The following is a 20093-nucleotide window of genomic DNA, read 5'->3' as shown; positions in this document are numbered from 1 at the left end:
CCCCCGTCCCCAAAATTACTTCACAGGAAGGAGAACTCTACATGTCAAAGGCATTTCTGAAAGAAAACCTAAGTGTTAATACTTGTGGCTTTGTTACTTTTGGGGAGAGGGATGAAAGGGAGACTATTTTCATTTTACTCCTTTCTGTATAACTTAAGTAATTCATAATTACTTTTGAGTATATTATATTCTTTAATAATTTTACTTTGACACCACTTATTATATGTCATCATATTTACACAATATAATTTATTATGTAAATTAAGCTTACGGTCTCCTGTAAATAATTAGACATTTTGGACATGGTCAGTCCCTGCCACCACCTCCTCCCAGGCCTGACCAGGCTCCTCAGCTCACCCAGTTTCATCTTCTTCAGCGCGGAATCCGAGTCGTCTCGGGGCCGCTTGCGGGCATCCTTGCCGCTGGGCATGTTGCGAGCGATCTCCGCCTGAGGCGTGCCCAGGTCCACCAGCAGGGTGGTGATCTGAGCCTGGAACTCCAAAGACGCTGGGTGCTTCAGCACATTCAACAGGTGCAACTTGAGGTTCTTACGCACGCTGCTCACCTGAGATTTGGCCAGCGTTGGGGGCAGGTTGGCTGCGAGAAAAGTAGCAAGAGCTTTATGCTGTAGACAGAGCTCCTGGGGCCCTGCCCACCTGACTTCCTAAGCCCCAGCTTGAGCAGTGGTGGCAGGCATCTCCTAGCAGAGCTCCTTCACTCTCAGATCTACTGTATGGCCTTCCCCCTGTACAAGGCGATATTCCCTTGAGAGGTCTCCCTCAGTATTAGTCAACCTTAAAACAGAAAACTCAGCCTCCCTTTTATTAAACATTAAGCCTCATCTCCCTCTACCTTTGGTCTGGAAATTCCAACACACTTGTCCTAGGGAAAGTGATAATCACCTGCAGAATGTTTCAACTGAGCTGCCACAACAGTTCACTGTTGGTCCCTGACACCAGAATGACCTTCAAACGTCTAACAATCACCTTGAGAGGTGAGTCTCCCCTGTTCCACAGCAAAAGAGCATGCCTGCAATTGCGCCTGCCCAGAATCCTTCCCCACTTCCTCAGCCAAGAACACTCCCATTTTCCTTTGAGGGAACCACCCTGGCTCCCTTCTCAGTCCAAGTGGGCAAGAGTCTCAGGGGCAGTAAGAACACTGCAATCCCCTGGCCATTGTGATTGGTTGGGAGACAGGCTCATAATGTCTTCTTGGCCAATCAGAAACAATGAGCCCTTGGACCTCTGCTGGAATGGCTGGGAAGGAGACATTCTCTTTCCCATGGGGTTGCCAAGTAGATGGAATGGAAGCCTGGAACAATTGGGGGCCATCTTTGCTACCCTAGGAAAGAGACACGTAAGAGTCAGGAGAAGGGGAGGGACTCATGATCTTCACACACTCACACCTCAGCCCCACACTTTTCAGTTTCACACATGCACAGAAGTAGAGAAAGCAGGGTAATGAATCACCATGGAGCCATCAGCATTTCACTGATCTTGGCACATCTATCTATCCTCCCTGCTTTTTTAGGGGAGAGCGGGGAAGAGTTGGAGTATTTTAAAGTACTTAGACACCAGGTCACTTCACTCACACATACCTCAATGTTAAAACCAGCTCTGAAGCACATTTCTGTCATGTGCAATCACTGAAAGATATGTATCTAATCTAGAGAATCCTTCCTTATGTCCGTAACCTACTAGACTGATGATGATGAATGCTTTAGGGGCCTGCTATTTAGCCCACATTTTCTCAGAAAAGAGGAGACTGGTCTGTGGACAGGGGAAGTGAGGGAGGGGACCAACCTACCATGGAGGGTTTCGTAGGCCTGAATCACCTCAGACATGAACATGGGCCTCTGGCGGGCAATATTGGCCAGGGAGCCCAGAGCTGTGGTCAGGTTGATGGAGGAGATAGCGGGGTGCACCATGAACTTGAGCAGCTGCTCCAAGGCTGCCTTGCCTTCTTCCCACAGCACATCTAATGAGGGAGAGAAGAGAACCAGTTAGTAGGTGGCTTTCTCCCTGGCCTCCAGAGAGACCAGTCTTTGGGACCAAAAGGAGAAAGATCCTCGTACATAGATGGCTGTGACTGGCTGAAAAAACTCAGGAGATTCAGTGCATGATGAGTCTGACTATAATACTATTAATAAAAGTCTAGGGATGACACTCAAAGCGTGGGCTTGCAATACTGACAAAGTAGAAATAACTTAAAATATCCAACTATAAGGAATCTGAACTACATTGATGTAAAACTTTGAATATGTATACATGTGACAACACAAGATAAAGGACTCAAAATTCTTTGAACTACCATGTTCCTCGATCCAGTCACCAAAAGTTAACTCTTAACAACTGTGGCAAATATCTTTCCCGACATTTCTTTGCAAAAACCTATTGGATGTGACATTATACAAAACAGTGAATAAAATATAGAATGTAATGTAGCCATTCTAATGGAACATTCTGAACATCTGAACATGATACTGTTTGGAAAAGATATAACTTAATTTTTGTTGAGTTCAAAAGGTGGTCAAACAATATAGAAGAACAGCCAATATCTGTGGAATGCTTACTATGCCAGCCATATAAACTCACCAAAAGCTCATTCTAACACCCTAAAGTAGATGCCATAGTAACGACTCCGGATTTACCAATGAAGAAACAGGCTCAGAGAGCATAGGTCAGTTGCTCAATGGCAAAGCAGAGATTCAAACACAAGTCACTACATTTTCATGCCTCTCAGCTGGAAGTATTAAGCATGGCCCTGTTTTCTGTAAACAACAAACCCAACAAACACAGAAACTATGAATATACACATATAAATGCGTATCTTTGCATAGAAAAGGTCCGAAAGGAAACAATGCTCTTAGCAATATTCATCTCTGAAAAGCAGGACTGGGGAAGGAGGTAATTTCCTTTTCTACTCCTCTATATTTATTGCTTGGCACTAAAACGTGCATGTACTATTTTTATAATTTGCAATCAGAAAAACTGTATAACTAGCTGGTATTTACTACTGAGTGCTCACATTCTCATGGAACAGCACTACAAGCCTGGAAGGGTACTACTACCACTTTCATTTTACAAAAGGAAGATAAAGTTCAGAAAGAAGTAATTTGCCCAAGCTCACATGAGTAAGAGGTAACGCTGAGATCTGAACATGGCATCAGGGCTCTTAAGCACTGTATTAAACTGATTCCAGAAATGAAAAACTAAGAAAGGGGGAAAAGGGGAAGGAGGAGAAGGGAGCCGGTGCAGTGACAGACCAACGGCACCAGCTGACAGGGCACTCACTGTACTGGATGTAGGGGTGGTCACGAGGGATGCGGTCCAGGCTGATGTCGTGCTCCTGGCGTCGGGGCACCTCCGAGTCAGCCATGCGAGGCGAAAGGGTGACAATGAGGCCCTCCACGAACTTGATGGCGTGGGTACGGATGCCATCGTTGTCAGAGTCCAGCAGCAGGATGATGTCCCCAGCCATGGCCGACACCATATCCCAGCAGGCCTCCTGGAGCTCGCTGATCACCCGTGACTTCACCATCCACTGTGTGTGGGTCAGGGAGGGGTGGACAGACAGGACACCAATCACCGACTCCACCACAACTCAGAGATCCACAAACGATGATAAATACATTCACTGGGGAAACGTCCACTGAGTTACAACTCCGTCCCTGGCCCTGGGCTAGGTGATGCGGGGGACAGGACCCACTGGTGACCAAGTGAGGCCTGGTTCTGCCCTCATAAGGTTCAGAGGTACTGACAAGCCTGAGTGTTGAAGGCTCAGATCTTAAAGAAGCCAAAGGAACAACAATGCTGACCTCACAAGGTGGTGGCAGAGAGTAAATGGATTTCTTCCTTTCAATAATGCTAATGTACAACACACCACAGTGTGGACCCAGCTGGCCCATTTGGTCACAAGAGCTGGTTCTCCGGGAACACTTGCGGAATGCATAAATGGATGGATGGATGCAGGGAAAGATGGGTTAATGGCAACTCCTGGGCTATTAGAATTTAGAGCCCCTCGTTGTCTGTTCCTGAAGACTGACAGCACATCTTGACCTTGAAAGATGTGATCTGACGCTGGTTTTGAATTCTAACAGATGAATGAGACCTGTCAGGCTGGGACAGCCCCAGGTGGGCAGGGAGCTCCTACCTGCAGGGCCACCTTGTAGAGCTGGGTCATAGTGAGGATGGCCTTCTTCACCACATTCACATTTTCATCTCTCAAGAGCATGTTGAGGTTCGCGATCAGTTTCAGCAGCAGCTCAATGTCTCGCTTGCTGGGGATGGAAGAAGAAAGGCAAGGTCAAGGTGGCCTTTGCGCAGGTGACGGGAGCCTGCGGCTCACAAGGAAAGGGAAATCAGGGCCAATGTGTCAGAAGACTGGAATGTAGGTGGGCACCTGTTGTGTTTGCCAGCATCTGGTACCTTCGGACATAGGGGCGCTTGAACACCGTCTAGGTTGGTCCTGCGACGCCTGCTCTTTCGTACTATTAGGGCCCCACAGTTCACCTAAGAGGCAGCAGTGCCAGACCACGGGTGTGAATCTGAACAAGCACCTTTGTCTCATTTTGGATAGTTCCTCCCTCAAGGCTTGCTGTGAAAACTACAACAATATATGTAAAGCTCTTAGAACAGTATAGAAAGCATTCAATAGATATCAGTCATTAATATTTTAAAGCACTGTCTTACGTAATCATGAGTTTTGTTTACTAATTTGTTTACATAAGATGGAGGGCTCTGAAAGTAGGGGATTCTTTCCCATCTGAATACTAGCGGAGTCTCAGTTTTTATTGAAGCAAAGAATGAAGAGGCCTTCAATAAATAGTTGTTCAGTGAATGAATAAGGCTACACCTAGAGCTCAGAATGTGAATTTTCACATCATGTTACAATCTCAAATATTAAGCTAATCAGTCAAAAACTATGAAACTCAACTATCACCTACATGAAGGCAGGAACAATATCTTTTTTTATCCACTGTTCTATTTCTACAGCCTGACACAAATGCCTGGCACATAGCAGTCACGTGATACATATCTGGAACAAAAAGTGTTTTGGCAAACTCAGAAAACATACCACAGATTGTCCCAGTAATAATCTATTAATATTCTGAGTCACTATGTTACTTAACTGAAATTAGTATATTATAAATCAACTATACCTCAAAAAAATATCACTCTTCTCTTTTGGCTTGTTTGGAAAAATAGTTAAAATTTTAAAAATCAAAAGTGCTATATTTGCTAACATGTTAAAAAAAGACAAAACTAATGCTTATCAGTGAGGAGAGGGAATGGGGGAGGGGCAAGATGGGGTAAGGGGTTTAAGAGGTATAAGCTACTACATACAAAACAGATAAACCTCAAGGATATATTGTACAGCTCAGGGAATACAGTCAATATTTTATAATAGTCGAGTGGAATATAATCTATAAAATATTTGAATCACTATGTTGTATATCTGGAAATAATATATTATTATAAATCAAGTATACCTCAATTGGAAAAAAAAAACTCTCCCAGTAAAAGATGGGAGACTGAGAATCTGGGCAATGGTGTTATGGACATGGGTTAAAATCCCAGCACTGCCACATACTGGCTGTGTGACCTTAAGAAACTCACTTCACCTCTCTGATTCAGTTTTCTCTTCAGTTAAATGGGCCAAACAGATAATCCCATGTATGAGGACTGAATAAAAAAGTATTTGGTACAGCAAGGGGAGTGGCTGAAAAATGGTCAGATGTTGTTTACAGTTTGAAGGCAGAGTCGACAGTCCTTACTGATGATGTAGATGTGAAGTGTGGAAGAAGTAGAGGAAGAGTGGATGAGTCCAAGGTTTGGACCTTATTAAGTATTTGCTGGGGAAGCAGGGAGGGAGGATGGGTGTGGGAAGCAGGGGGCAAGACTCAGGGCAGGGCCAGGCCAGGAGCCCAAGAGGCCGACTCCAGTAGGGGTGCTCCCACGGGTGTCCTGCAATGCCCCGTACCAAGCCTCCTCGATGAAGCCGATGACAAATTTGCGCACTTCAATGGACTTGTCTGCCTGGAAAGCGATGATCTCCTGCCGGGGTCAGGAAGAAGGTGGGTCAGAGTTGCACCAGGATCCACTCCCTTATCCCCACACCCATACCCTTTATCTCCTGTTGGCCACTCACATCCAGGAAGTTGTCCAGTAGTGTGGGATCTTTGTTGATGATCAGTTCCTGGACCTGGAAGTAGATCGGGAAAGAGGAGGAGGACACACGTGTAAAACCAGGGACCAGTCAGTACAGACAGGCGTGTGTAGGAGAAAACAGCATGCGGGCAGCAGCGGACAAGTTCAGTTCTAATTCAGTTCAACTCTCAGCATGGCCTAGGCAAGTGGCTTCCCGAGCCTCGGTCTGCCCTTCTGTAAGACGGGAACCAGAAACAACAGCTCACAGGGCTACTGTGAGGCTTCAATAAGAAGATGCTACAGGGCACAGGTCCTGGTGGGCCAGTGAGCATATGATACAGATGGGGGCTAAAGAAAAGAGAGAGGTGTCGCGAGACTCGAATCTCTCTACCCTCCTTCTGTTTCTACTCCCCATTCAACTGCCACAATTCAGCAGGCATTTTATCACAGTGAGAGCCCATTTCCTGAGGCCCTTGTGTAATACCTGCCAGGCTGTTTGGAATAAGCCCTTCCCAAAGACACTCTCATAGAAGCTCAGCGCCTATGAGCCAAGGCACTATTGGTGAACAGTCCTGACAACCACCCATGAGGGAGGCCCCGTCAGAACCCCACTCGCTGCTGAGGTGGTGTTGGCTACCCAAGGCCATGTGCAGAACAAGTAGAACTGGGGTCCCCTGAACTCCATCTGCCTCCTGTTCTGAACCACATTCAGCACCCCCTGACTCCCCACCCCTTTTGCTTCTGTACAAGCTACTCTGCCCTCTGCCAAAGACACCCTCCCACTCTCCCTCGGCCTGGTTCTCTCCTCCTCCAGGTCTCAGCTCAGACAGCCCTCTTCCAGGAAGCCCTCCCTGACTGCCTGCCACTAGGCGGGGTCAGAAGCCCCCTCTGGGTTCCACACCCCGCCGGGCGCCTCCATCTCAGACCTGCCCACTCTGGGTCCTCACTGCTGGGTCACCTAGATGTCTTCCCCACTGGACAGGGCTCTGGCAGAGAAGAAACCCGAGGATCAAGAGCAAGGCACTTGGAGTCTGAATCCAACATTCGGGTCCTAATTCTGCCAGGTCCTAGCAGAGTGACCTTGGGCTAATTTAAGCTCTGAGACTCTACTTCTTTCTCTGCAAAACAGAGAAGAAATCACCCTGCCTCAGAGAGCTTTTGTGAGAATCAAACGATAGTGTGGCCAAACAGCACTGCGTGCCGTATCCTGAGTGCTTAAACGTGGACACGAGCGTTAGTACCAGTGCCCTCTTCTTCCGAGGTTCCCATCCCGGCTCCTCTTGTCCTGCTGAGCCCAGCATCACCCTCTCCCCCTCACCTGTTTGAGCACTGTGATCTTTGAGTCATTGGTGATCAGTGCTGCCTGGTTCAGGAGATCCACCACCTGGAAGGAAGGTGAAAGGCAAGTCAGGGTGCTCACCTTGCCAGCCCAGCTCCTACGGCACTCCTGAGATCTTCCAGCTAGGGGTGGATCGCCCCAGAGAGGGCCTGAGCCTCCCCACTCCAAACCTCTCTCTCCATACTCACTCTTTCTGATGTGGTCATGCCATCGATGCCTGGCCCCTCCTCTTGAGTGAAGAACTGTGATGCCACGCTCCGGCGTGTGACACTGTCCCCACTGCTGCCTGCCATGGCTGCTGCCCGGTACTCCCTGGAGAGGAGGATGGAGCAAGTTCTGGGCCTTTACCCCATTCTCTGTGAAGGGCTCAACCCTCCTTCCCAGCCTGTTGGGTCCTTTCAAGCCCCTCCCCCTTCCAGAGTCTGGATCTGACTGCATGTATTCGTGGGGTTGTAATCTGGGGGGAGACTGGTGTCTCCCGGCTAAGAGGCTGTACCCCGTGGAGAACCAAGCCTCACCCCCAGTACTTTACAGAGAGCAGGCTGACCACAAACAACTGCTGGAGGACTGAACAGATGCACACAGAGCAGCCACCTCTGTCTGGCCTCAGTGCCCCTCGTCTCTCCAGCTGGGCTGTACTCTGGACCGGACACCAGAGCAAGCTTTCTGAAACACAACTCTGGGTCCTCCACACAGTAGGTAAGTACTCAATACATCAGAGAAGGCCTAATCAAATAAATTATACTTCTGCCATTTTCTGGAATATTATGACATTGTTTTAAAATAAGTGGGGTATATCTCTGGATATCTCTCACAAAGTCACACTGGCAAAATCAAGAAATAAGAAGGATATCAATTACAGCACTATTCCTAGTAGCAAAAGACGACTGTCAAACCGAGTCTTCTCAAATAGGGAGATGGACTGAAAAACTGCAATATATCCACAAAATAAAATACTATGCAACTGTAAAAAGGAATGAGGCAAATCTCTCTGTGTGCTGATAAACAGTGGGCTCCAGCACATATTAAACTAAAAACAAGCACAGTGAAGGCAATGTTTACAGTATGTCCCCTTTTCACAAAAGAAGGGAAAAATACATGTATTTGTTAAAAAAAGAAAAAAAGAGTGGAAGGAAAAACCAAAAAGTAGAACAGGCAGGAAATAGGAAAAAAAAAAAGGATGGGTCTCAAAGAAGGATCATCATGAAAAGATGACAGTGACAGTCTGCTGCCTCAGAGGAATGTATACAATTCAACTGATTTTTGTCAAGTTTGTGTATGTATATACACAGAATGACCTGAGGCAAGAAACAGCTGGGTCTCAGCTGTCTCTCCTGTAAATCAGGGATAGTAACAGTGTTGATCTCCCACAACTATTCTGAGGATGAGATGAGTTATCGCACATAGTAAACATGAGATAAGTATAGCGGATTTTCACATGCAGGGAAAGAGATCTGAAGACTGTTGCATAAACTGTTAATAATTTGAGGAGGTGCAAAAGATGCATCTTTTGAAAGAATCATAATATACTGTACACAGCAGTTTACACTTAACAGGTATCTGCTGAAAGAATGACTACCCAACAGCCTCCTTCCTAGTCTCCCTGCTGCCCGTCACCCCCACATCTCGCTCAGAGTCAAAGCCAAGTCATCCCCAAGGCCAGGGAGGCCTCACACGATCTGGCTCTTCAGTCTCTGCTCCTCCTCTCGGCTCCTTCTGCTCCAGTCACTCCGGCCTCCTGTCACCACACCAACACATCCCTCCCTCTGAGCCTTTGTGCTTCTCTTCCCTCTACCTGGATTACCCCTCCCTTCAGATACTGCCATACCTCCGTTCCTCCTTGTCTCCTTCAGGTCTCAACTCAAGTATCCCAGCAGTGAGGTCTTCCCTGACCATTTATTTCAAAGTTCCACTTACTCTCCCTCACCATCTGTGTCACTTTGTTTTTCTCCATGGCATTTATCATTATAAACACACTACATATTTATAAGCTTCATGAGGGAAGAGGTGTGTGTGTTCACTTTCTCTGTCCCCAGCATGGAACAGTGCTTGGCACCGAGTGAAGAAGAAGTGAAGTCGCTCAGTCGTGTCTGACTCTTCGCAACCCCATGGACTGTAGCCTGCCAGGTTCCTCCATCCATGGGATTTTCCAGGCAAGAATACTGGAGTGGGTTGCCATTTCCTTCTTCAGATCTTCCCGACCCAGGGATTGAACCCGGGTCTCCAATGCTCCAGGGAGCGTTGGGCTCCCCTGGTGGCTCAAGAGGTCGATCCTTGGGTTCGATCCCTGGGTCCGGAAGATCCCCTGGAGAAGGAAACGGCAACCCACTCCAGTATTCTTGCCTGGAGAATCCCATGGACGGGGGAGCCTGGTAGGCTAGAGTCCATGGGGTCACAAAGAGTCGGACACAACTGAACGACTTCACTCACTTCACTCCAGCATTGCAGGCAGACGCTTTACCGACTGAGCCGCCAGGGAAGAAGAGAAGTCACTCAGTCCTGTCCGACTCTTTGTGACCCCATGGACTGTAGCCCACCAGGCTCCTCGGTCCATGGGATTCTCCAGGCAAGAATATTGGAGTGGGTTGCCGTTTCCTTCTCCAGGGGATCTTCCCGACCCAGGGATTGAACCCGGGTCTCCAGCACTGTAGGCAGACGCTTTACCATCTGAGCCATCAGGGAAGTCATCTAGTAAGTATTTAATAAAAATCTGCTGAGTGTGACTTCTCTGGTGGTAGTGGTTAAGACTCTGAACTTCCAATGCAGGGGACACAGGTCTGATCCCTGATGGGAAACTAAGATCCTACATGCCACGCAGTATGACCAAAAGACTAAAAAAAAAATCTGCTGAGTAAATGTCAAAGGGCTTCAACAATCACTGGGCTTAGCATCCCTCAGTATCCCTTAGTACGCCCTTTGGCTCTAGGAATGCTTGAAAAATAACAGCTAATATTTATTGAACATTTAATATGCCCTGGGCACAATTCTCACATAGTAACTTATTTAAACCTCACAATACCCTGTAGCCCATCAGGCTCCTCTGTCCAGGGGATTTCCCAGGCAAGAGTACTAGAGTGGGTTGCCATTTCTTCATCCTGGGGGTCTTCCCAACCCAGGGATTAAACCTGAGTTTCCTGCACTGCAGGTAGATTCTTTGCCACCGAGCCCCCAGGGAAGCCCCAGTTCCCATGTTACAGATGAGGAAATTTGAAGTCCAAGGAAGTAAAATCACTTGATCAAAGGCTCACAACTTGTAAGATGCAGACCCAGCAGCCTGGCTGCAGAACCTAGCCTTCTCAGTAACATGCTGAACTGCCTCTCTAAAAAGAACTGCTTCCCCTGCCCCCCAGTTCATGCAAATTAAAGGTCATGGCCACCCAACAATTCAGTATACTGCTGTTTCCCAGAAGAACACAATGAACGCTTTCATGATGAACTTTTCTTTTCATGATGAGAATACACTGAGTCACTCAAACTTTTTACCTGGTGTCCTTCCTCTTCCACTTTTTTTTTTTTTTTTTTAATGTATATCCATAATTCCTTTGGGCTTCTCTTGTGGCTCAGCTGGTAGAGTCCACCTGCAACTCAGGAGACCTGGGTTCGATCCCTGGGTTGGGAAGAGCCCCTGGAGAAGGGAAAGGCTACCCACTCCAGTATTCTGGCCTGCAGAATTCCATGGACTGTATAGTTCATGGGGTCGCAGAGAATGGGACACGACTGAGCAACTTTCAAGTATTTCCTTTACTTTTGTCAAAAGGAAGCATACGATAAGCACTGTTTTCCATTCTGCTTTTTCCCTTAATATATGCTGCAGTCCATTCTTTATCTCTGGTTCCTTTTTTACCCCCTTCCCTCATTCCTTTTTACAGTTCCATGATATTTTATTTTCTGACGGCTATCCGTTTTTTTCCTGCCAGTCTCCCTACTAAAGAATATCTGGGAGTGTCTTGTAGTCTTTTGCTATCACCAATAATCATCGTTTCCCCTTCCGTCTCGCTGTGCTCCTTATGGAGTCCTGCCGCCCCCCTCCCACCTGGAGCACGACGATTTCCCTCACATACACAGAGTGGCCCCTGAGAATCTTTCATTCATTCAACGAACCTTAACTGGGAGTTTTCAGCGTGATTCCGCAGTGCTGGAAACACAGCGGAGACCGACACACCCCCAGTCCCTACCCACCGTGGGGCTCCTGGGCAGATAGGACTAAGGAGCCACACAAATAAAGGTTCAATAACAAGCGAGACCCCCCAGTGACATGAAGGAAAGGAACAGCGACCTATGAGATCGTCCAACAGGCGGATTTCGGGACGGAGGGCGGGAAAGGAGGGCTTCACAGAGGAAGTGACGTTGGTGCCAAGATCTGAAAGATGAATGGGAGTCAACCAGGCGGAATGAGTAAAAGGATGTTGCAGACAGAGGGGACGGCATGTGCAAAAAGCCTGAGGCGGGAAAGCGTATGGCGAGTTTGAGGAAATCGAAAGGCCAGTGCAGCTATGCGAAAAGAGGGACCAGCAAATTGGCAGAGCTGAGGCCGGGGGTGCGGACGCGCCTTGGCGGCCACGTTGGAACTTTGCCCTGAGGGTACTGGGGAGCCACGGAAGGGTCCAAAAGCTGGGAAGCAACTGGGGTCCCGAGCGTCTCTGCTCCCTTCTCCTCTCAGTGTCCTCACTGCCCCCGACAGCGCCCCTACCCTTTCAGAGTCCTTCCTCCCTTCGTCCCTGGCCCCCACGCTGCTCGCCCCCCGCTCACCGCGGCTCCGGCCTCCGTCCCCCTCGCGCCCCCTCAGCAGCGCCTCTTCACAGACGACGCCGCCATCTTCCGCTCGCCGCCGTGACACTACGCAATCACTGCACTCGGCGGGTCGCTGGGAAATGGAGTCCACTCTGTACCTGCGCCTCGGCCCGTACCGCGCGAGCGGCTTTCCGCCCTCCCCCTCTGCGAAGCCTGGGTAGCCCTTCATTTCCGGCTTTCGGGCGCCATGCCTCCTGGGAAGTGTAGTCCTGTGACAGGGGGCGGGACGGAAAGGGGGCTGGAGGCTTCTGGGAAATGGAGTTCACGGAGACTCTGGTTCCCTGGACGGCTGATGTTAGATTGAACAGAGTCGGGTAGGCGAAGCTCCTAGGTCTTGCAGGTTGTCTGCAGTCTCAGCGGTATCTGAGCAGAGGCCCCGATCCCCTCCACTTTTTTTCCTGGCCATTTACACAATCTAGAGCACTTTCAGTTATGAGAAGCTTCAGTCTTCCAGTCCGTCCAAAGGGAAATGTGGTTTCGAGGGGCTACTACCGGTCCTTATAGTAAGTAACAGCGGAACCTCTGGAGACCACTCGGCTCTGAGCCCCCTTTCCACTCCAACAAGCCTTGCTGGCTGTTCGCCTGCTCCAGTTGAGATGATGAAAACCCTAAGTAGAAGGGACCTAGAGTTCTGCCCTCGAGGCTTTTAGAATGAGCAATTGTTTCCCACTTACAGCTCCCTCACTCTTCGGCCGTCCCCAGGTCTCCCGTCCCCGGGCTGCGGATCCCGGCGCCTGAGGTCTGTCTCCTCGCAATCCCGCAGGGGGCGCCCCAATCCGGGCGCACCGCCCTCGGGGAGGCGGGAGGGGAGCCCAGGGCGGGCGAGGGCGGGGGTGTCCCGGCTATAAAGCGTGGCCGCCTCCCGCGGCGCCCTGGACGACTGGGACCCTGGGCGGTCGGACGGACGGGCGCGGGTCGGAACTCGGGCAGTGCCGGCCGAGAGATCCGAAACTCTCGGTTCTCCCCGGGCCGGAGCGGGGGCGGGTGGGGGCGCAGGCCCGGGGGATGCTGGGCTCGGTGAAGATGGAGGCCCACGACCTGGCCGAGTGGAGCTACTACCCGGAGGCGGGCGAGGTGTGTCCTCGGGGATGGCGGAGCGGGAATTGGCGGGGGAGGGGGGGCGGGCAGGAATCAGGGTGCGGGGTTAAATGGGGGTAAGGAACTGGGTGTGGACTCAAACGGTGGCCCCAAATAGAACCTGGGAGCGGGGGAACTGGACACTCGGAGACCAGGTGTAAGGAGTCAGAGACGGGGGACAATGCACGGGAGCGCGGTTTAGGCAGGCTTGTCGGAGTGAGGGCTTAAATGGGAGTTTGGAATATTCAGCCAAGGGTCAAGTCATAGCTCATACGTGAGGGCTGAGTGTCAGGGACCCAAAGTAAAAGGAATTAAAATGAATAAACCAAAGATAGGAATCAGAGTTCCGGGATACGGAAAGAGCTGAGGGATTAGGCAACGGGGTTCAAAATTAGGGGGAAATATAGTGACTAAGAGATGGGAGAGGGAGGTCACCATTAAGAGAAGTCTGAGCCGAGAGCTCAGGGTTAGAATTTAGCGTGAAAGGTGAGGGTCTGGGGTAGATGTAAGAATTGGGGTTCTGGGATAAGGATTGGGGTTGAGTTCTATTTTAAAGTCAGAAATAGGGGTAGGTGCTAAGGATAAGAGATGAAGGTGGTCAGAAATGAAGCTTGGTTTGGGGAGTGTGAAATAACAGGTGATTTAAGAGCTGGGACTCAGATAGATAAGGGGCCAGATGCAGTCAGAGTCGGGATCCTGAGAGCAGGGGGTAGGGGCAACAGCACTGGCAGCAGAAGGGGTCAGTGTCCACCTAGCAGGTCCCTACTCTTGACCCTCACCCCTCCCAGCTGAACTTCGGGGGTCTAAGAGTTATTAGAGACCCTCAGCAGGGATTCTCCTTGCTGGAGTCTGGAGGGTTTCAGATTTCGGCACTCCCGACCCACCCTACCGTCCACCATCTCCACAAGTTGCTAATGTCCTTACCAGTCCCATCTCTGACAGGACAAGACTTCCCTGGAATAGGGGGCAGAGACTAATAATTCGCTTGCCCTAGCTGACGGAAAGTCCTTCCCCAGGTCTAACTTGCATTCCTCTTGCTTCAAGTACTCCGTCTTAGCCTGCTTGCTCTCTAGCCAACATTATGAAGTGGAGGTGGGACAGGGTCCTAGCCAGAAGGTTATGGGGGTCTGGATACTTGGGTTTCTAACTTGGATGGGGACTGTGGGCTTGAGGTGGGATGTGGGACTGCAAAGGTTGAGTTCGCCAAAGACACTAAGATCTGGGGTTTACAGGGGCCCCAGCGTGCCTGAGTTCTGGGTCTGGGGTTTGAAGCTGTAGGGTGGGACTCCTGGATACCCAGGCCTGCAAGGCTTGGCAAGGTGCCCAGGAGGGGCCAGTCCTGGGGCTGTGGAGGTGTGAGGTGCACGTGGGGTGGGGCAGGGAAGGGATTGGGAGCATTGAGAGATGGAGGAGATGTCGGTTCTAGGGTGGGGAAGGCAGAGACCAGGTTGGTGGTGGAGGCTCCCAGGTGGTAGGAGAATCTCAGTTGAACGCCTTGCATAGTTCAGAGCCTGGGGGTGTGCTTTAAGGGTACCAACTATAAATCAGTGTTTTGGAGGTGTATCTTAAGAAGTAAATTGCAGGGCTCTAGGCTGAAGGAGTCATTATTTGGGGCACAGCCTGAAGCTTAGGGGACAAGGTGCATGGAAATTGTCTCTGAAATTGAGGGACGGTCTAGAGATAGTCAGCATTTGGGGGCATATTTTGGAAGAGATGACCTGTAGGGGGCTGGAAATGGACGTACTGTATGAGGATCTCCTCAACCTTCCCATCAACAAAACCACCTCCTCCACCTGGGTCAGAACAATGAGAGGAGAAACTTCTGCACTCACTCAGCAACTGAGCACTGGGGAGAACCCCACACTGCTTCTTGCCCCCTTCTGCTGGGGTGATGGCACCCCCCTCCACCAGGCTGGCTCTTTGTCTAGAGGGAATTGGAAAGTTATAACCCTCAGGCATCCCCTCAGGCCCCTGGTTCTCACCAATCAGCTGGTCCAACTGCTTCCCGCCCCCCCCCGCCCCCCGCCACTTTCTAGATGGAGAACCTAAAGCCTCTCGGAGTATAGGGGCCACTTGAGGTCCTAGGCTGTGACCAGGATTAGAAACTAGCTTCTGGCTTCACACTGCCTCCCTGTGCTCCGTGTCACACCCTCCTCCAGAGACAATAAGGAAATGAAAGGGGAGAAATTCCAGCCTCCTGGGATGGGGGTGCAGGTCCCCTCAGGGCTTCCCCCCCAGTCTCAGCCCCGCCCTCGCAGGGGAGATCCGGTTCAGACCCGGACACTGGGGGTTCATCCCAGCCCCGGGGCGTGTGAAAGCCGACGGTGGATTAGGGCAGCTGGAGACTTGAGGTCAGACCTCAAGGAGGACTTCCGTGTGGGTGGGGAGCCAGAAAAGAAGGGCTCTGGGGTCCCAGTCTGTCTTCCCCTGCGATACAAGAGAGTTTGACTGAGCTGGAGAAGCGTCGGGGGTCATCGAGGGATTCAGGAACTCTCTGTGGATCCCCCTGAGTTCTGACACCTTCTCCCCTCTCTCCAAAGGACCCTCTTCCCTTGCTTTTGGGGAGGGACCAGAGTCAGCCAACCACACGGGAGACCAGTGCTTGGAGGAGGGGAATAGCTGTGGCTCCAATTTCAATGTGAGACTTCTAGAGAGACGGTGGTGCCCAGGGAAGGGACAGAGAGATACAAAGATGTACTGAAAGAGAAGAAAGAGGGGTGGGTGGGAGAGGAGTGGGGTAATCAGAGAGTTCCAAAGATTGGAGAAAGGTGTGAGAGAGATGGGCAGGGGCAGAGGAAGAGAGAGATGGGGGCTGGGAATGTCTTTTTGTGCGGGGGTGGGGGGAGGCAGAGGGAGAGATGAGGGAGAGAAAGAGATGGAGGAGAGAGAGAGATGGAGGAGAGAGAGACAGAGATAAAGGGAGAGAGTGTGGGGGCAGGGGGAGAGACAGAGGAAGGAGGGAGTGAGGGAAGGAGTGTAGAGGAACCGAGACAGGGAAGGAGATGAACAGACACATAGAATGCCAACTGGGAGCGTCAAAGAGACAAAAGAAGAAAGAGCTACTTGGACAGACACGCAAAAAAAAAAAGACAGGGGAGAGTTTCTCTACTGGAATGCAGACCTGGGGTTGGTTACCACCTGTCTCTGGCTCCCTGAGTGATCCTGGCAGGTCCTTTTTCTCTCTGGACCTTGGTCTGTGCAGACACTTAAGTGACGGGTTGAGATGGGACACACTGACTCAGTGGAGGTTCCCATCAGAGCTAGAGCAGCACCCCCAGCACCCCCACCCCCCGGGGGAGGAAGCAGGACAGACAGATGGACTATTGCCAGAGAATGAATGGAAGACAGGATGAAAGGGATAAATGCTCACAGAATGAGAAGTCCCCATCCACCAAGCTTTGTACTTTCCTTATTTATCTTGTTCACTTCCTGCTAGACTGACAGCTCCCTGAGGGCAGGCTTTTCTGTGTCTTGGTCACTGCTTTTATAGCTTGATCCAGAACACCCATATGGAGCCAGACTGCCTGGATTCAGAATCCCAGCTCTCCTTCCTTGCTGTGTGACTCCTGGACAACCTCTCTGGGGCCTCAGGTTGCTCAGCTGAAAAATGGGTGTCATGATAGCGCCTCCCCCATAGTGTGGTCACAAGGATCAGAGCAGAACTTTCCTGGGAAGTGCCTGGCACACAGTAGGTGGTCAGTTGAATATTTGAGAGACAAGATAGTTACTTACAAAGACATAGCAATGTCTACCTTATTTCATTGAGCTAAGATGCACGTTTCCCCCCCATTTGAACCTTTCTGAAAATGGAATGAGTTTTACAGTCAGTGGTGTCTGCAGATTATAATTGACAATTTTTTTTCCATTCTCATTGACACTTAAAATACTACTGAAGCTTAGATTTGATGACATTTAATAAACAGATGACATATATTAGGTGGAAATATGTGATTTCTGATTTTCAGGTGCTTTGACTTAAAAAGCTATAATTTTATAGCCTAAAAGATGTATAGAAAGTACACACATAGATTCCATTATTAGATAAATCAGCAGTTCTCAATTTTTTTTTTTCTTTTTGGTCTCAGGACCTCATCACACTCTTAAAATTATTGAGGACCCCAAATAGTTTTTATTGATCAGGGTTATATTGGCTGTTACCACAATCAAAGTGAAAATTGAGACATTTTAAAAATAGGCATTCATTCATTTAAAAGTAGCAAAAATGTGTTAGTATAAGCAGTGTATTTTTATTAAAATAACTGTTTCAGAACATTTAAGGAGAGGGGTGGCACAGTGACATTTTTGCCCATCTCTTTAGTGTCTGGTTCAGTAGAAGCCAGCTGGATTTTCCTAGCTACTTCTACGTTTGGTCTGTTGCAATATTCCATGTCATGTGGACTCTGGAAAACTCCACTGTACGCTGGTGAGAGTAACCAAGTGAAAAAGATTAGTCATATCTTAGCATTATACGAAAATGGTTTGACCTCACTGATCCCCAAAAAGAGTCTCAGACACTCCCCAGGGTGTCCTGGACCACACTTTGATAACTACTTAAAGCATGTGCACGCCAGTACATGGGATGTCGGAGATGGGGTCAGGGAGAAGGGTGCGTGAAGAGGGGGGCAGAAAGAGAGACTTGAAGAGACAGCCATTTACAGAGAAAGGTAAAGACGGAAGGGCAAGACGGACAGACAAACGGACACAAAATGGGTCCAGCGACCCTTTGCTTACAAACAGCGTAGAGACTCACCAGTTACCATCTCTCCTTCTCTCCCTGTAGGTCTATTCTCCGGTGACCCCAGTACCCACTATGGCCCCCCTCAACTCCTACATGACCCTGAACCCTCTGAGCTCTCCCTACCCCCCAGGGGGGCTCCCTGCCTCCCCACTGCCCACTGGACCCCTGGCGCCTCCAGCCCCCACAGCGCCCCTGGGGCCCACCTTCCCAGGCCTGGGTGCCAGCACTGGTGGAGGCAGCAGCTCAGGGTATGGGGGCCCAGGCCCGGGGCTGGTCCATGGGAAGGAGATGCCGAAAGGGTACCGGCGGCCCCTGGCCCACGCCAAGCCGCCCTACTCCTACATCTCGCTCATCACCATGGCCATCCAGCAGGCGCCGGGCAAGATGCTGACCCTGAGCGAGATCTACCAGTGGATCATGGACCTCTTCCCCTACTATCGTGAGAACCAGCAGCGCTGGCAGAACTCCATCCGCCACTCGCTGTCTTTCAACGACTGCTTCGTCAAGGTGGCGCGCTCCCCCGACAAGCCGGGCAAGGGTTCCTACTGGGCCCTGCACCCCAGCTCAGGTAACATGTTTGAGAACGGCTGCTACCTACGTCGCCAGAAGCGCTTCAAGCTGGAGGAGAAGGTGAAGAAAGGGGGCGGCGGGAGCTCGGCCTCCAGGAACAGTGCGGGGTCGGCCGCTGCGGCCACCGCCCCTGCCGCCAGTGTGGCCTCCACGCCGCAGCCGCAGCCGCAGCCCCCGCCCCCTGAGCCGGAGGCCCAGGGTGGGGACGAAGTGGGGGCTCTGGACTGTGGCTCGCCCGCTGCTCCCTCCACGCCCTACTTCACCGGCCTGGAGCTCCCAGGGGAGCTAAAGCTGGATGCGCCCTACAACTTCAATCACCCTTTCTCCATCAACAATCTGATGTCGGAACAGTCGCCAGCACCCCCCAAGCTGGACGTGGGATTTGGGGGTTACGGGGCAGAGGGTGGGGAGCCTGGGGTCTACTACCAGGGCCTCTATTCCCGCTCTCTGCTTAACGCATCCTAGCAGGGGTGGGGTGGGAGCGTGGTGGGTGGTAGCTCATACCATCTGGCTCTTGGGGCCTGACCTTCCCCGGGGACACCTTGCGCGTCCCGTCTGTCAACATCTTGGTTGGTCTACTGCTCACCGTGGTGACCGCCATCACTGTGGGCATCGTGTTGATCTGCTGAGTACTATGATAGCTGCCACTGACATCACGGTGGGCCCATTGAGTACTGTGAAGACTGCCATACTGATCGATGTGATGAGGTTGACCTGTTGGGTCTTCGGATGGCCACCCTCTGGGATGACTTCTTGGTTGGCCCCTTGGGTGCTGTGATGCCCAGCCTCTTGGCTGAGCCTCTGGATGTGATGGTGGCACCATTTCGGTTACGTCTTCTTTGGCCCATTGGGTGCTGTGATGGCCGCCATATTGACGGTCTGCCATCACCCGTGTACCGCTGTGCAACATGATGGCCACCACAGCCCCAGTGTCGGCCGTGTCATCCCTATCTCTGGTGTGAGCTGAATGAAGGGTAGAGATGAGGATACTCCTTGTTTTTTTTTTTTTTTTTTTTTTTCTGGAGCCCATTCTCCCTCTGGTCCAGGAAAAACCAGAAAGGACTGGTTAGGGTGTGGGGGATTTCTACTAAAGTCTGGTTCTTGCCGGGGAAGGGGTATACTGGCTGTGTTTGACCATTAAAGGCACCATTTCTGCCTCTTACTGAATGTGTCTTTTCCTTAGCCAGTGGGCCCTTCGAGGCTGAAACAACTGAATTGCTGTGTCCTGTCCCCTCTCCTTCCTGCCCCCAAGAGCCAGTTGCTTCTCTGGGGGAAGGGCTGGGGGAGGCATCGACCTGACCTTTGGCTCTTTGCTGTCCCTGACCCCAAGGACAGTTTGCTCACAGATAGCAGCCCCCGCAGCCGTGGGGCCGGGGCAGCAGGCGGAGGTGGCTCTGAAGTGACCAAGGCCATCTCCCCACCCCCACTC

At 50.7% G+C, this 20093-nt stretch overlaps 2 protein-coding genes across 4 annotated transcripts in view; one reads left to right on the top strand and one right to left on the bottom strand.

The window, feature by feature from the left end:
• The window catches only part of SYMPK (symplekin scaffold protein), a 33749-nt gene extending 21423 nt beyond the window's left edge, over positions 1 to 12326 (bottom strand). Inside the window, exons 1-10 of one of the 3 annotated variants that reach the window (XM_070450679.1) lie at positions 12238 to 12323; positions 11765 to 11848; positions 7677 to 7800; positions 7468 to 7533; positions 6151 to 6204; positions 5983 to 6056; positions 4153 to 4279; positions 3294 to 3543; positions 1807 to 1977; positions 358 to 597 (exon numbers count right to left, since the gene is read on the bottom strand). In XM_070450679.1, coding sequence (XP_070306780.1) covers positions 358 to 597; positions 1807 to 1977; positions 3294 to 3543; positions 4153 to 4279; positions 5983 to 6056; positions 6151 to 6204; positions 7468 to 7533; positions 7677 to 7781 — 1087 coding nt within the window. In that variant the 5' untranslated portion in view covers positions 7782 to 7800; positions 11765 to 11848; positions 12238 to 12323. Of the gene's footprint in view, positions 1 to 357; positions 598 to 986; positions 1189 to 1806; positions 1978 to 3293; positions 3544 to 4152; positions 4280 to 5982; positions 6057 to 6150; positions 6205 to 7467; positions 7534 to 7676; positions 7801 to 11764; positions 11849 to 12237 lie in introns of those variants that run through there. The other 2 variants (XM_020898088.2, XM_020898089.2) reach the window with 2 other exon arrangements.
• Positions 12327 to 13166: 840 nt separating this feature from the next.
• Positions 13167 to 19826, top strand: FOXA3 (forkhead box A3). Its single transcript, XM_020898090.2, has 2 exons — positions 13167 to 13353; positions 18137 to 19826. Exons 1-2 carry the CDS (start codon positions 13285 to 13287, stop codon positions 19127 to 19129), a joined length of 1062 nt encoding a protein of 353 aa, XP_020753749.2. The 5' UTR covers positions 13167 to 13284; the 3' UTR covers positions 19130 to 19826.
• The last annotated feature ends 267 nt before the right edge of the window (positions 19827 to 20093 follow it).

Source organism: Odocoileus virginianus, chromosome 20, assembly GCF_023699985.2.
Source record: "Odocoileus virginianus isolate 20LAN1187 ecotype Illinois chromosome 20, Ovbor_1.2, whole genome shotgun sequence".
Classification (NCBI taxonomy): domain Eukaryota; kingdom Metazoa; phylum Chordata; class Mammalia; order Artiodactyla; family Cervidae; genus Odocoileus; species Odocoileus virginianus.
Note: the sequence above shows the minus strand (reverse complement) of the source record. Positions and strands in the feature narration are given on the sequence as shown.